Source organism: Bombus vosnesenskii, unplaced genomic scaffold (genome assembly GCF_011952255.1).
Source record: "Bombus vosnesenskii isolate JDL3184/JDL3185 unplaced genomic scaffold, Bvos_JDL3184-5_v1.1 scf7180000013263, whole genome shotgun sequence".
Classification (NCBI taxonomy): domain Eukaryota; kingdom Metazoa; phylum Arthropoda; class Insecta; order Hymenoptera; family Apidae; genus Bombus; species Bombus vosnesenskii.
The window spans coordinates 4,257,053-4,272,778 of NW_022882923.1; the positions used below are offsets into that span (position 1 = coordinate 4,257,053).

Genomic DNA, 15,726 nt, shown 5'->3' on the forward strand with positions numbered 1-15,726 from the left:
TATATATTTATTATTATTATTATTATTCGGGAATTATTGCAATATCTTTCTGTTATTGAAACTTTTAACGAAATTGAGGAAGAGGAAAACGAAAAGGGAAAGTTCCAAAATCAACTCCTATCGAAATAAATACAATTTGAAAAATATGGTTGCTGCTGAAAGCAACGATTTTGATAATTGCACGATGCTATACCACGAAAGCCCTAATCTCCGTTATTAAACTGGAAGTCCGTTATTACTGAACATTTAGTGAAAACGCAAGCCTGGAACATGCTGGTTCCCATAGCGATTGACGTATCATAAACCTGAAGATGTGTCGCAGCAATTAACAGACCCGCTAGCCTGGCTGAACACCTGGGGTCTGTTCCCCTGCGAGTCTTTCCGTAACCGACATTGTTCCCTGTAGACGATGGGCGGTGACTGATTATCCACGAAATTGTAACGATCGTTCAGCCCTTTGTTAACGCTACCCATCATTTGCTTTAATTATTTTCATATCCAAGACAAGTGCGAGCTTCGTCAAAGGATTCGAATGTTAGACATAAAAAATAAGACTCATAGTTAATGCTGTGATTTCAAGAGACGAACAACGACAGATTAGCTGTTTCTACAGACCGTGATATTCGCTTTAACTAACGAACAAAACAGTTTTCTTGGTAACGATGACTGCGTATCTTGTGGATGAACTTTGTAAAAAATGTATTCACTCGTATGGAAATAAACAGAATAGAAAAATCTAATTTTACAATAGTATACGGTTTAGAGTAGAAAAATTACATTAATCTAAATAAAATACGATTAAGTAACGGAGTAAGTAAAATTAACTACAAGTAATTACAATAATAATTAGTCCCGTTTTATCCATTTATGTAATAAACACAAAAACAGGACAAATCCACGTTACAATCTTATATTACGAGGACTACTCTACTTTTTGCATTCCGTATCCTATAAACACCTAAACATTCACAGCTTCTTCATCGGTACCATTCCTATCTAACTCCAAAATCTTGCATCTATCAAACCATAATTCCTCCTTGAAGACTGCTATCTCAAGAACCACCTCATCGCTCGCTGAACGACGTACACCTCGTTTAACGGACAATCAACATCCACCGATACTTTTCTATCTCGAGAACTTTGCTTCTTCGTATTTCCTTTAAATATACAGTAGGCGACAAAAATAAAGAGACAAATACCGAAAGTAGATATCAACGAAACATAATCCAACTCTACGATTAGCGTCGTATACTCAAGTTTTATTTATTACAAAGCCTGGAAGCACAAAGTTAAGCTAGTAAATAATCGAAATCGATATTCACATCTTCGTGTAAACCAGCCGTGTTTAACGAAGCTTCATTGATACCATTTCCATTGCACTGTTACTCGCACTTATTTTTATCGCCGACTGTAAATCCTTTGTATCCACACTGTCGTATCGCAAGCGTACGATGTGTCCCGTGATACACGCGCGAAAGACGAAGATTCTTACTCACCCAGGGCGCACAGTAGAACGTGAACGAAGCACACGGGGACACTGGGAGACCGCATTTTTCCGCCAGACGCACTTGTGCACAAAGCGAGGCGACGCGACACGACGCGATCGTGTGTGTATCAGGCCACGCGTGCAAAGAGGACGCGCGCGGATCGAGGCCTACCCGTTGCGGCGAAGTCCACGCGGAAACTGGCGGTTCTCGGTGACACACGGCCGCCTAGTATTGCCGGCTCGCTTCGACCAGAACGGAACGTTCGCCGACTTTTGCCTTTGCCAACGGTGTGCAGGCTGGCCTCTCTGCCGCCCAGAATCTCAGACCCAGTGGTGGGAAAGAAGGAAAGAAAGCGGCAGGCGGAGGCGCACTTACATCCTCTCGCAGAATCGCGAACGCCTTCGGGACGGCCGGTTCTCTGCTGCCTTTTTGGCTACTTGGTCGGATCGAAAGTTGCATGGACTGGGAGAATGTGTGAACGATGATCGAGATGTTTGGACAGAATGCATGGGATGATGGGATTGTCAGATTTTGTTCTTGTTGCACGTGTTTGAAAATTGTGAGATTTCGTGGATTGTTATCCGTCGAATGCTATGGAAAACGGGTTTGTTAATGTTTGACGAGGTATCTGAAAATGAGGTACTTTTTAAGATTCTCGGTGTCAGAGAATTAGTTGGAAGAAAATATTTCGAACGTATCATAAAGTTGCTTTTTATGAAAGTATATGTAATGTTTAAATATATGGTATCTTTTCGTTGTTTTGTTGCTGTAATAAACGTAATCACTTAATTAGTAATATTAATTTTAAGTGTTGTCTTTTCAGGCCCTTCTTTGTATAGAACGGAGAAATATAGTAAACAAGGCTGTGTTTATTAACATTATAGTTTTAATCCTTATCTAGTATGTTTATAGTAATTGGCAGAGAGCATAATTATTAAAGTTTAATGAACACGTTTAGAAACAAAGTACTGTTCCTGGAGAAAATCTCAGTCCTCTTCGTGAATTCAAGGATATAATTAAAAAACGAAAGAAACATTGTTCTTTCTTTGTGTTTTAATAGTGATAGGATTAAAATGTATACAAAATACATGTATGAAGTAATAGTAACAGAATGTTATCTTAATAGCAGATAAGAAAGTATGAAAGTTGCTGACAGGATAAGATATTGGATATTCAGATAGAGATTTTTCTTTTTACCGTTTCTAATTACCGTGAGATAGTTTAGAGTCCCTTAAACGTTATTCCAAATTGAAATACCATACAAAGCTGATAAATTAATCGTACTTTAAAAATAGTACAAAATATTTACTTCATCGTTGAATTGCGTATCACAAAGGGTATGCAAACTTGATGAAACAGTTATTGAAAGGATCGCATAAATTCTACGTTTTAAATAGGAAACACTTCGATTTTTATGGAAAAATTTTAAACGTTGTGCAAACGTTCTCTATGGTAAACTTGAAAGTTTCCAATTTTCTTAACCTAACGCTTTATTCATTGAAAATGGCAATGACGAAAAGTTCGTTAAAAGCACTTGTTGAAGCACTCGGATATCGTAAGATGTCCACAACTCACCGGGAGAATTCGCAGGATATCTTACAAGTGTGAAAATTGTATATTCATACTGGTGTTGGCATAGCGTTCCTTCGTTGAAACCCTGCCGATGCAGTTCCTTTGTTGCTTCTTTTTCGTGACGTAATTTTTCTGCTAGTAATAACTTTCGAACGTTGCATAAGTATAGGTGGTTCGAATTTCCATTCACATACTGATCAAGTAGAAAAATTCTGTCCGATGGAATATTAAAAATATTCATTGGAATTGCGCTCAATGTAATGTAACGCGTGTATATGATTGATCACTGTATAAGACTTTCTCTTATTGTTCAAGTTCAATTTCGTGATAATCGTTCAAAATTCCACATCGTACAGTCGATTTTACCATCTCACATTTTCACGTTGTTTCCACACTTTTTAAAGTTTAAAGTGTAAAGCTCTCATTCTTCTGTGATTTTAATCATAATCATTTAATACTCCATCGCGCTTGAAAAATCAGATTTTTCACTATAACTGTTTCTTCTAGTTTCTATTATTCTAGTGTCTATTCTTATTATTTTTAAAGACTGGAATTTTCTTGTATCTCGGTACTTTCCATCTTTTATCGAATACGCATATTTTTAAATAATATATAAACACAGTATTAATAAATTATCGATATGAATATTAATATGTATATTCACGGTCTGTATATTTATGTTTCAGGTACGTACGAAATATCAGAGTGTGCTAAATCATCAATTGTGAGTAATTTAAAATCATATTACCATTCATTAGCAACAGTAACTTTCCAATAATTACAAACTGCATCGTATATACTTTACGTCACATGCATTTTACGTAAAATTCCCCAGAATATCAATTACCTATTCCCACATTATCTTTTGCTTAAACAGGATCAACTTCCCATAAGAGCGACCGGTAAACGATTAAAAGCGAGCCGCGACTTACGCGCCCTGCTTTTTCTTTTTTTCGGTACTTGCTTGATTCGAAAGTGACTCGACCACTTTCCATCCAAGTTTTTCGCGTTAAAACTAATCCGTGATATTCCGCCCTAAAGGAAAACAGCGAAGCAAAAAAAAAAAAAAAAAGAGAAAAAAAGAAATAATCAGGTGACAAAATTAGGCAAAAAGATTGACATAGCAACTATCCTGTCGCTGCGTAGAATTATATTGCGTAGAATCGTGCATCTTCTTTCGTGTTTTCGCGTTAAACTTAATTCAAGAAAATAAATGCGTATAAAGAATTGCATAGAAGTTGGACTGAAATGTTGATGATTATCAAATTCAAGAATCTATAAGATATCTTATTTTCATACTTAGAAATATCGTATTTATTTTCATACTTATCTTAGACATATCGTATTTATTTTCATACTTATCACTTAATTTGCTTTCCGTGATATCCATTTACTTTATAATAACGTGAAACCATCTATGCAAAGCAGTAGAAATTGAATCGTTTCGATCGAGTTGATCGTTGCGTTGTTAAACAGAATTCAGTTCACGCGTCAAACGCAAAACATTAAATATAGTGAAACGAAAAACACATGACTCAAGCCACTTTCATAATCATCGGTTCGACTAGAGAAGGCAGAAAATTAGATTCTGGTCAAAAATTAGATAGACAATTGGTATACTTTGTCGTTTAAACTACGAAATTGTACAATTTGGACAATGTAAATCGCACTGGAACGTGATAACGTTATCAGAAAAAAGAAAAACATAATGTCTGATTAGCTTTCTAACGTTACATCGCATAATCGATTCGCTATAGCATTTCAATCTTCACGCGAGATACGCGATGTTTTTCTTTTTTTTTTAGAGAAATTTAATTGTCTGCCTTTTGGACGCGGAAGATTTATTTGCTTTTTCCAAATTAGCGGAAACGAATATTTTAAATTTATCTAGCGCAATGGTTATTAATGTTATCTAGAAGAAAAATTCACTGTTAATTTATCGAACGTGTATTTGAAAGATAGTATACGAAAAACACAAATTCCCAGGCCGAGAGTTAATAAATTTTCGTATCTATATATGTAGCTGAATTTCACGTATAAAAATAACCGTATGTCATATATTGAAATATGATATTACTAAAAGACTACGATACAGTAGAGATATTGAAGTAGATATTAAAATAATAACAGTCGCATTTCTAATAATCTCCAATACAAATATTCTTCTTACAATATCAAAATGTTCATTATACAAATACGTTGATTTTTTAGGAAACAAATGAAATCTTGGAGTGATATGCAAGAGTAGCTTTTTATTTTCAGAGCGATAAAACTAATTTGAAGAAAAAATGGAAAATAATTGAAAGAAATACATTTTAGAAAAGAAGACGAAAGCTACATATTCAGAATCTTTAAACCTTTTTTTCCATCAGAACGAAACTCATCGATCAACGATCTAATTAAATTTAGTTTCAGAACAGACAATAACCTAACGATAAAAAACATTGAAAAATCACCGAAAAGACAACGAAAGTTTAGAAAGATGAATCTATAAATCATTTATAGTATTTGTAACATAACTTGATCTCTGGCACAAAGTAAAAATAACCAACTATCAAATCACTGGAATTCAGTCTCTTCTCAAAAAGTTAAACGAAGTTACCGACAAAAAGAAAAGAAAAAAAAAGACGCCCAGAAAGAAATAAAAGGTAAAAGTAGTATTAAGAAATAAAATATTAAGCCATAGACCTTTAGGGAAGTTTCGTTGCTCTTTGAACCGCGCTAGTGTACAGATAAATAAATAAGCGAGGAAACAGAAGCGGGTGCCTAAGAATAAAGACAGAAGACACGGCAAAGAAAAGGGTATAACCGGTCTAATTAAAAGGGTGTAATTAGTCGTAATTATGCCAGTAGTTCTGCTTTCGAAAAGCGTGACGTTTCTAGCGAAACGCAGTTCAAAAAGCGAGCGAATCAACGCCGACAAGATATAAAGATGGCAAAATGGAAAAAAAAGCGTGCAAGACACTCGAGTGGCCCGTTCGTTTGTTAACATCGTGCGTTACCTCAATATCATATTACGTGTTAAATTAACGAATCCAACCGCGGAAGAAAATACTATTCGTATAATTCGCCGCGGCGACGGGATTATTGTTTTGTATCTTTTTTAATTAAGTTCTTTTTTTTCTCTCTTTTTGTTGCTTTTTCACTTAGCCATTAGGACCTGGTTTATTTTCCTCAAAATGATGTGCACTTTTATTTTATCATTCGTTTTATTCAGAATAATATCAGGTGTACGTACAGCGCTATATGCCGACGAATAATTTTCATGTAGAGCTGACTTCGCTACCGTAAAACGTTACATACGCACTTTCTATGCATTCTTATGGAAATTCGTTTCTAAAAACTTTAATACTTACGCGGTTTAATCGTCACTTTGTTGTTTCAACACTACGAGGCCAATCAGCACAAAATACACTGTTATCAATGTGGCAAATTTAACTCTTTCAATGAATTAAATACAATAAACAAAATACAATTTTACTTCAGTGGAATATAAATGTCTCTTTGTATTTGAAATAATAGCAAACTATTCTCTATGTAGAAAATTGCTTGATGACTGTTTACTGGGTACAACGAGTCTAAACTTAATAAAGTCAAACAAAACATTTCTAGCATTAATGAGTTTTATACATTTCTATAAATAATTCCTAAATGCCTGATATCGATGAATCTGGGTGCACGAAGATTCGAACAGATGTAAAATATTAATCATTGTTACACTTGCAATCAATATTTTCTTATAGAAAATAATTTCTGATAAATAATTTCACAATGTTCAATCAGGAAATTCGTAATGCAGCCGATGGGAATTACGAAGCGAACATTATACATGTTCGCAATCAATAGCGATTAACATCGTAAAGTATCGCGTGTAATTAGGTGTTACGTGATATATGAAAACGTTGCGTTTTCTTTGGCGTACGCGTTTCCATGTACTTTCGCGCGAGACGAACCGCTTGCCGGATCTTGTTTTAAGCAGATTAACCACTGCGAGTCTATTTGCATTTTGCATACAGCTTTCCTGCTGCTCGAATTCGCCCGATCGCGTTTTGCTGCAAATTTTATTTCGCCCTTGCTCCAATTAATTCAACGTTCGAATTTAACGCGCGTCCGATGAACATGACAAACGAAAATGCATAAATTATCGCTCTACTTATCTATATGAGTCGATAATTATTCGTAGACCGGCGGATTTTTCACTGACGCGTGTAGTAAATTAAAGATTTACTGAGATTTTTTCATTTTGTGATGCTACCACGCGCGAACCAAGTATCGCGATCTTGAAAGTTTATCGTTCAAGCTTCTTGAGGATTGTACAGGAATTTATAGAAATTATATTTATATTTATATTCGTGTATTACAATTACGCGATATGAAGGATATTTTGTTAGAAAGGATTCGAAGTGCGTGGGAGAGAAATGAAGAACATCGAAATATTCTTTTCAGGAAAAAGACAAACATAGGCAAAAATTGTTTTGTTTGCACGAAAAAGAATGCAATGAAGGAAAAAAGAACAAACTTGTAACCGCACATTTTACAAAAAGTTATTTAAATCCGTAAAACAGTACCACTGTGTGGCTACAAAAAATTCTATACAAACTTACGGGATGATCATTTCGAGCATTCTAGTAGTTTTAATGTAAAAGGAGGTTAATTTACTCGACCATAGGAAAATAAATACCATCGCACGCGGTACTATTTCATTAAGGCCAAAACAGGCTACAAAAACATACTGCATAGCTCGATGGACGAATAAAAGTACAAAAAGTAGCCGCAATAACGCGCGTACCATCTCGATATCTCCTGCAGCTGCGTAACGATTAAAGTTAATTATTCGATAATTCATTTGACATAGTTTTTAGGGGTGAATCGTCAATCGGCTGAACATCATACGGCGCGTATACGGCCACGTGTACACAACCATAGAAAACTCGACAGTGTCGTAGATTTCCGTGGGAATAGCCTGGTCGTAGCATTTGTATAATTCACAATATCGACGTCAAATAAATAATCTATACAACGAAACATAAATAGTCGTGGAGCAACGATTCGCTGTCGACCAGCCTCGCTCCATTCCCCGGCTCCTCGGCTCGTATTTTTTTGTGCTTTCATTACGAATGGAAATTTTCACGCTCGTGTTTCATCCGGGATATTCCTGGTGAAAAAATAGCGACGATAACGAACACATCAGCGGCCGTGGCCAGTAATTGTCCCGCGCGAAAAACTGTTGCACGACGACCGAGCGAAAAAAGCTTTTTCCCCGGTCGCTCGGCCCCCATTTTCCCACTAATTTCCGTTCTTCGTTGCAAGTCGATGCGAGATCGTCGACGTAGTGTGTCCTCGTCCTTGCTGGAACGTGGCACGAACGTAGGTCAGACGATACCTTGAGGAGTTCGACTTGCTTCGTCTAAGGTTTCGTTTAGGAAAGTTATTTGGTGATCGGTTTTTCAACAGATTTGATTTATGGGAATTGAGACGATGACTGTAATAACGATGCTATACCGTACAGTTAGGTTAGAATTGGGAATAGGTGTGTACAAATTTTGCGAATTTCTCTTTAACAGGTTGGTCCATAAACTCGCGCGATTTTCACTTCATATTGAATATTATCTCGTAACAATTGCCTATCATCTATGTCTTATACTTATGTTATTCGATAGCTCCTCGTTCCCTTTTTTTTATGCGGTCGTATATTCTTCCGTTCTCTGTCGATAGCAAAGCGATTAATTGTTCGAAAAATATGGAGGTTAACAAAAATTTCATTTCCCACCCGTTCGCAAATTTGATAAAAACGCGCTTGAAAATTGTGGATGAGAAGTTCTCTAACATCCACCCTGCTCGTCGAATCTCGTCCCAACGGATTATCAAGATTTTCGTTCCCTCCAACATGGTCAACATGATGTTTTCTTCCACGACGACGTGGAATTGCGAAAATGGCTGGCAGATTCGTTTGCTTGAAAAACTGCGGAGTTCTTCGAGCGAGGAATCCAAAAACTACTCGAACCTTTGGCAAGAATCTGTAAATAACGATGGACAATACACGGTGTAGACGAATTTGTAGTAAACATTCGAGAAAAGAGGCAGAACTTGTCGCGTTCAACAAGCCGCACAAACTTGTGGATCAGCTCGATATTAATTTAACGATAGGCAGGCTGTGGATGTTTATGCATTTTTGGAAAATCTCAAGATGGAAAAATGCGATAAATACGCGTGACAGGAGGAAATATACGCAGAATATCCGAAGAAAAGAGCGCGTCATAGCATCTAGCAGGTGAGACGAGGCTCCGTTTAGTTTGCACTTGTTTTATCATTTTGATAAAAATATGAATTTGAACAATTCGATTATCCGTACAGCGTGTGTCATGATCAATTCGTGCGATAGAGATTCTACTACGTTTCACTCCTAATTTCCATTTCGCGCGTCCTTTCGCGAGATATTCGCTTATGAAGAGACACGCGACGACGTTCTTGTCCTGTGACGTTGCTGCCAGCAAGGTTATTCGAACGTAGACGTTAATCCATCCTCGAGAACAAGTCGAGGGTGCTTCTTGTCTGGAAAACTCTTTCCGCCCGCGGAGCTCTTTGCACATCCCCGAAATCAAAGTCTCTCGAATTGCAGACGCGAGGATATATTATTAAGTATTCAGCGAGTGAAGACAAATTACTGAAGGCTGCCACGTAGAATTTCAAACTTTTCTCATGAAACAAGTTGGCGCGCGCAAATCGCAACGTTGGAACGACGAATCTTCGTCGCGGAATTTCGCAGATACTTCGCGTTCCTGAACGACTGTTAATTATCAACCTTTTTAGTTTCCACTCCACACAGATACGCACATTCGGAAATACCTAAAAACTTTTAGCAAAATTATCGCGTCCATTTTAAGGGGTTCGACTGGAAAAATAGGATTGTTTGTTGGAAGAATCTCTGATTGTAATCTACGAAAATAACAGTGACGAAAGGAAGAAAAATTGAGAAAAATTGTGTTCAGCTTGGAACAGAATGTTCGTAGAATTCTAAGAACACAGAAAAGATAGGAATTTTCGAATAAAAATGATCGATCCTGCTCTTTATTTCGTAGAGAGGGGTAGCTTTTCAGTCTTCTGAAAGATGTTTAAGCGACAGAAATTACCGATAAGACAAGCTAGCATCAACCAGACAGATTGTACAAAACTATTCGAGTCTTTCCAATTATTACAAAAACGCGTTATATAACTCTTTAACGTGAACCTAAATTCTTCGTGTACTTCGTTACACATACGAGTAGAAGCTTGTTTATCGTCCATCTCATTCTAGCAAATTAATTTTTTTTAATTTACACGTCGATCAATATCAATAATAACTAATACAAATTCGCAAAGTTCATTGGTCAATTTAACGTTGAATGCGTAAATAGCGGAAACCTATCTACCTAACATTTATTACACGACTACAGAAATTTGATTTTATAGGCCAAACTATAATCTATAAATTCGTCCTTTAAGAAGTCAAATATTTTATTCGCGATTCCGACGTTTTGCTTTATTTCTCTTCGCGGAAAATCCGGGGGAGGGAAATGTAGCGCAACGACCAGGGATTACGTTTTTACGCAATTCGAGCCAGAGGTCTGGATTACACGTGAGAAGTCTGGGATCTAACAAAGCCTGCTTGACGTAAGAAATTGCGAGCGCGTGTTGGCCCCGGGGCTTTGTGCTCTCCTAGAATGATGCATTGCGTTGTACGCGCTAATGAAACGAACTAGAACGATTAAAGAAGAATGCCAGGCTCGCTGTGGAACACCACTTGTTCATTCATTAGCCCGTGGATTTTTCTATTAAGAGAAAGATCATGAAGACGTACATGCTTGCGTTTGAACGAATTGCGTGATCCTGCACTCCAAGATTAATTGAATCATCCATCATTTTCGTCTAACGATTAATATTCCCTAGAATCTTTCGCCATTGTCTACAATGATCTATGGTTGTACCCATTTAAGATGATAATGATAAATTCATTTCACTGCGTCCAAGGAAAATTGTTTATACGTAGAACTTGGAGACGAACATTTTTCTTCCCATGATGAATATAATCATAGTAATAATAATACTAATAATGTAAGAATGGTATAATGATGTAACAATACGGATAGTGAAACACGCAAATTTGGAAAAAGTTAGATAGATATAATTTGCAAAATAAAATGTGTAGAAGTAGCTTCGTATTTATAATAGGCCTCGTTGGTATTAGGAAAATTATAATAAATATTTCTGGAAATTATCGGCGCTGATATTGCCTAGTAATAGGTAGGATAAATGCATTGAAAAATGTAGATTAATTGATATAAGAGATTCGTAATATAAATTAATAAATCAATAGATGTATATAATAAGAAGTGAAATGCTGTCAGAACAAATTACGCAAAATTAGTAACAGCTGGATGTAAATGATGGTGACTAGTGATATGATGTGTGCAGTACCGCTTTTTCAAATGAATGTATGATTCTCTATTACGAATGAGAGGGTGAAGCTAAATTATGTGGATTCTACAGAAATAAATAGTGAGTATTACCCCCATAATGTTTGATACATAATGTTTAACAAATAAATGATATATAATGACTTTTTAAAATATATTACGTAGGTTTCCGTGTTATCGTTAGTAGTATGAATATGTTACCAAACATAGAAAACATATTTACAGCAAAAAAAAATCTTGTATCGTTAAAACGAAATCATTTCGATGGGAAGATTATTCCGGAAATCATGAATGTCCTTTTCCATAAGGTTGTTTTGCATAGTCGTACGGTACTAGTTATATAATTGTAAAGAAATTCCGCGATGAAGTATTAGTTATAAAAAATCAAAATTTTAATAAAATACGTCGTTCATGCTTTTAATGTCCTATCTATGTGAAATCGTATACGTGGCCAAATTGTGCGTGTGTGTATGTGCGCGCGCTCGCCAATCGCGCGTATACCGGAAATTCCCTTGAAAACGAAGCAAAACCAGACGTCCACTCTGGGTTTCCCATTTATTTTCCCACCGAGTATCACACCTTTATGAAACGCGCGGTAGAACGAGTATTATAACGACCATATTGCCGCGAAGCTTGGAATATTCATTCAATCGAGGGGTAACACTGGAAAACACTGTTATAATATTGATAACGCGAAGAAAATGGCCGGTTCACGGCTAGTTTTTCTCTCGCTCCAATAAAGTTTTATCTTTCCCTCGTGGTGGGAGTTGAAAAAGAAAGAGAGACAGGAGAAAAGGGTGGAAAATATAAAGAGCGGGGGGAAAAAAAAGAATGGTAAAACCGTATAATCGCGACATAATCGGATCAAAACCGAGCATTCCGAAAGCCGATTACCGACTAATAGCATAATGAATTTTCATGCCGAAAAGAATCGGTGTAAAGTAAATTACTGCTCCACCAACGACTCGAATTCGCGAAATACTTCGGATCCTTTCATCTTGCTGAAGTATCGATATTTCGTCTTTGACGAATGGTGTGGGCTCAATGGTATCAAATCTTCTGTTTATTTTGTGCAATTTAAAGGTTGAGATCGGTGAATTTGATCTCTTTAAAACACGTAATATAATGAGCGAAAAGTTTCTTTGGTATTTTTATCGTTCTACGTTGGAAGACGAGATTACGTGCTCGATTTTGTATCTAAATTTAATTAGCGATTATTGTAGGAAGTTTAAGATGATTTAAATGGATCTTTTTAATTGAAATACGAAATTGTGTGATTTTTTAAAGGTCGAATAACGTTGAAATGTCTATTGGTGAATATAGGATAAACTGTAGGAAATAGAATGTTCTATATTACGAAAAGCTGGTTTGGATGGTAATATTTCCTAGAAAATAACTCAACAGCGGTATTTTTAATTAGTCGCTTTCCAATCACCTTATTAAGGATAGTTGATTGACGAATAAATAATTAATCAAGAAATTTTCAAATTGCTTTATAATACTTTATATTGCTTTTTAATATTGATTTATAATATAAAAGCAAAATACAAAATATAACGAGGAAAATTTAAGTTTCGAGGAACAATAGCCTGCAAAAATGTTTCTAGTGTGAGACATTTTTATGTCATGAGACTTTGGTTTTTATTAAAAATACATTGTCACCATTCTTTACTATAATTATAGTTTATTCCTTTCCAACGAGCAATATTTAGAATAATGTCGATCAAGCGAAATTGAAATATGATTGCATAATTATAATGTATAATTTTTTCTATTCTTTTTTGTTTGATAATTTTTATCGTGGAAAATCAATTCGTAATTTACTTCTCCGTTAGATTTCTTTCTCCTCGTACGAACAGTCGTTCTTAACATTAAGTTCGCTGATTAATACGCTGTTATCGGAAATATTACTGTATTCCTTGTTGACTGACATTGTTTATCGAGCAATTTTCCGCGATTATTACATTTACTCGACTGAATTATAAACAGTGCTTGCTTTCATAGAGTAGTAATCAAGAACTTGAAAGGCTGAACGTTTAAACGAATCAGGAGAATTGCAAACTCGATGCAATATGCATATTGATGTAAATATTGATGGAATCATTTCTGTTGTGCAACGTGACACGGCTTTCAACGTAAGAGAACAAAATAGAAAAATGAGGGGTCGAGTAATTGGCGAATTATCGATGCTAATATCACGATAGCTACTTAGGCAGTCGCATAATTCGAAACACAATGAAATCAACGTAGTCATAGTTCATCCTATTATCCTTGCGATACCAATCTACAGTTGCTACATTAAGCATAATACACACCGTTGTATTTACTACAGCATTTATATAACAGTTAATTAAATATACGAAATACATTAAGTTTCATATTATTTTCTGACTACACAGACATTTAATATTTATTATAAAAATGAAACGCGGAATCTGATTAAAAAAAGCTTGGTTAAAAAATAACAGTACGTGGAAATAATTTTTTCACCCACTATGCGTCAATGCGGAACTCCTTCCATATCCTATGACCAGTTTTACGTAACAAATGTAATAAGATCTCGCGATATAGGTGGCCGAAGACGTAACGAGTTTCGTGTGTTTCAAGCAATTTCATTGTTGCACTTATGATCCCTATTGAACCCGGTCATGGGAGAGTGTTTTCGCCTTTCGAAAGCAGGGATCCATTGTTCGATTCGACAACGGGACAATGTCCCAAAGGCTGGAGGAGTCAGCTTGCTGGAATATATCCAGTCGTTGAGAGAGTTTCAGCCGAATCGAGCTGATTTCCGTAGAAAGTCGTGGAATTCGGCTCCCTCGGATTCGTTCGTGTTCCGTCCTTGAAAACGATATAATTGGAATCCAAAGAACGGTGAAAGTAGCCCAATCTCTTACTAACCGGCGGATGGGCGAGTTTCCAACAAGTGAACTAACAGCAATTCTCATTGGCGATTTTATTCGCCACTTATGGAACGCGGTGAAGTGATTAGCATTATCTGATTATTCCAGAAATAGGTTCTACCGATTAAGCAAGTGTCAGAATAACGTAGTTCTTTTTCTTGTTACATATTTTAGGTGAAAATGAACAGCTATCTGGTTGTAATTAAGAGGCGATGTAAAGGGCGAACGTAACGTTTCGTTTGTAATGTTGATTTTGTTTATTTAAATTGTTTAATTCAGATTTATCTAATCGGGCAAGTCAATTGATGCCTTTTACTTTTCAGACGAAAGTAACAGCTATAATCGATTAGAATGTTTCACCTCGAAAACTATTATTAAGTCTCCATCATTCACTGATCCATTGATAGCGTGTCGTTAACTATTAAAATAATATTAATGAACACTACACTGCCTTCTCATTCTACTTTCTCAACAATACGTTTTCCTACGAAGCGTTCGTTCCAAAAGAAGAGAAAAAAGAATGGAAGGAAAAAACGTAGAAGCTTGGAGAAATGTAGCACGAAACCCCATGAAGATGGCGAAATCGCTGCGACTTGACCAATTTTCGCAGCGCACGAAGCCCGTTCAGGTTTCTTTCTTCACGGGAAATCCCGCGAGCGATCGGATACCACTAACGTGTACCGTTAACCGAGAAATCGTATCGGGACGTTTGCACTGGCGCACCAGGAAGTCGGAACACAGAGACATTTCTTATTCATCGTGGTGCTCCTTTGACACGGTACTGGAAAGACTAAATTTCGTACTGTCATTCCTGTCTGACTAGGTCTTTTTCATGATCATCGGATACTTTTTGCTGACGACAGGTGTTGCGAAGATTGTAAAAATTGTTACATAGATGTTTCATAAATAATGATAATTACGGATGTTGGTTGGAGGTAGACGTGGCACGATCTCAAAATAGAAAATATCACACGGGACAATCTCAAAGTAGAAGATATCGTATGCCACGATCTCCAAGTAGAAGATATCACAGTAATAGTAAAGGATGCTTTTTGTCAGAAAGAACATTTACTAAATAAAATTAATGTATTTTAGGCTCTACAATTGTATATGTTGCTATCGATGTTGGTTCGTACATACAACACACTGAAGGATACTTAGCGTATTATTTTTATAAATCGCTGAATATCGTGATTCGAATGTCAAAGTCACGTGTTTCATTCATAGGCTATCCGTCTATGTAGGACAACCAGATATGCAATTTCGAGGACATTATCCGATGCCTTAATTTCGAGAAACCGGTTCGTAATTCCA

The 15,726-nt window shown here is 36.3% G+C and overlaps 2 protein-coding genes across 3 annotated transcripts in view; one reads left to right on the forward strand and one right to left on the reverse strand.

Moving 5' to 3' along the window:
* The window catches only part of LOC117230962, a 66,690-nt gene extending 64,941 nt beyond the window's left edge, over window positions 1-1,749 (reverse strand). Inside the window, exon 1 of the mRNA XM_033488954.1 lies at window positions 1,497-1,749. Coding sequence (XP_033344845.1) covers window positions 1,497-1,551 — 55 coding nt within the window. The 5' untranslated portion in view covers window positions 1,552-1,749. The remainder of the gene's footprint in view (window positions 1-1,496) is intronic.
* LOC117230951 (RING finger protein 17) overlaps window positions 1-15,726 on the forward strand; it is a 308,646-nt gene that overhangs the window by 68,416 nt on the left and 224,504 nt on the right. The window lies entirely within an intron of this gene.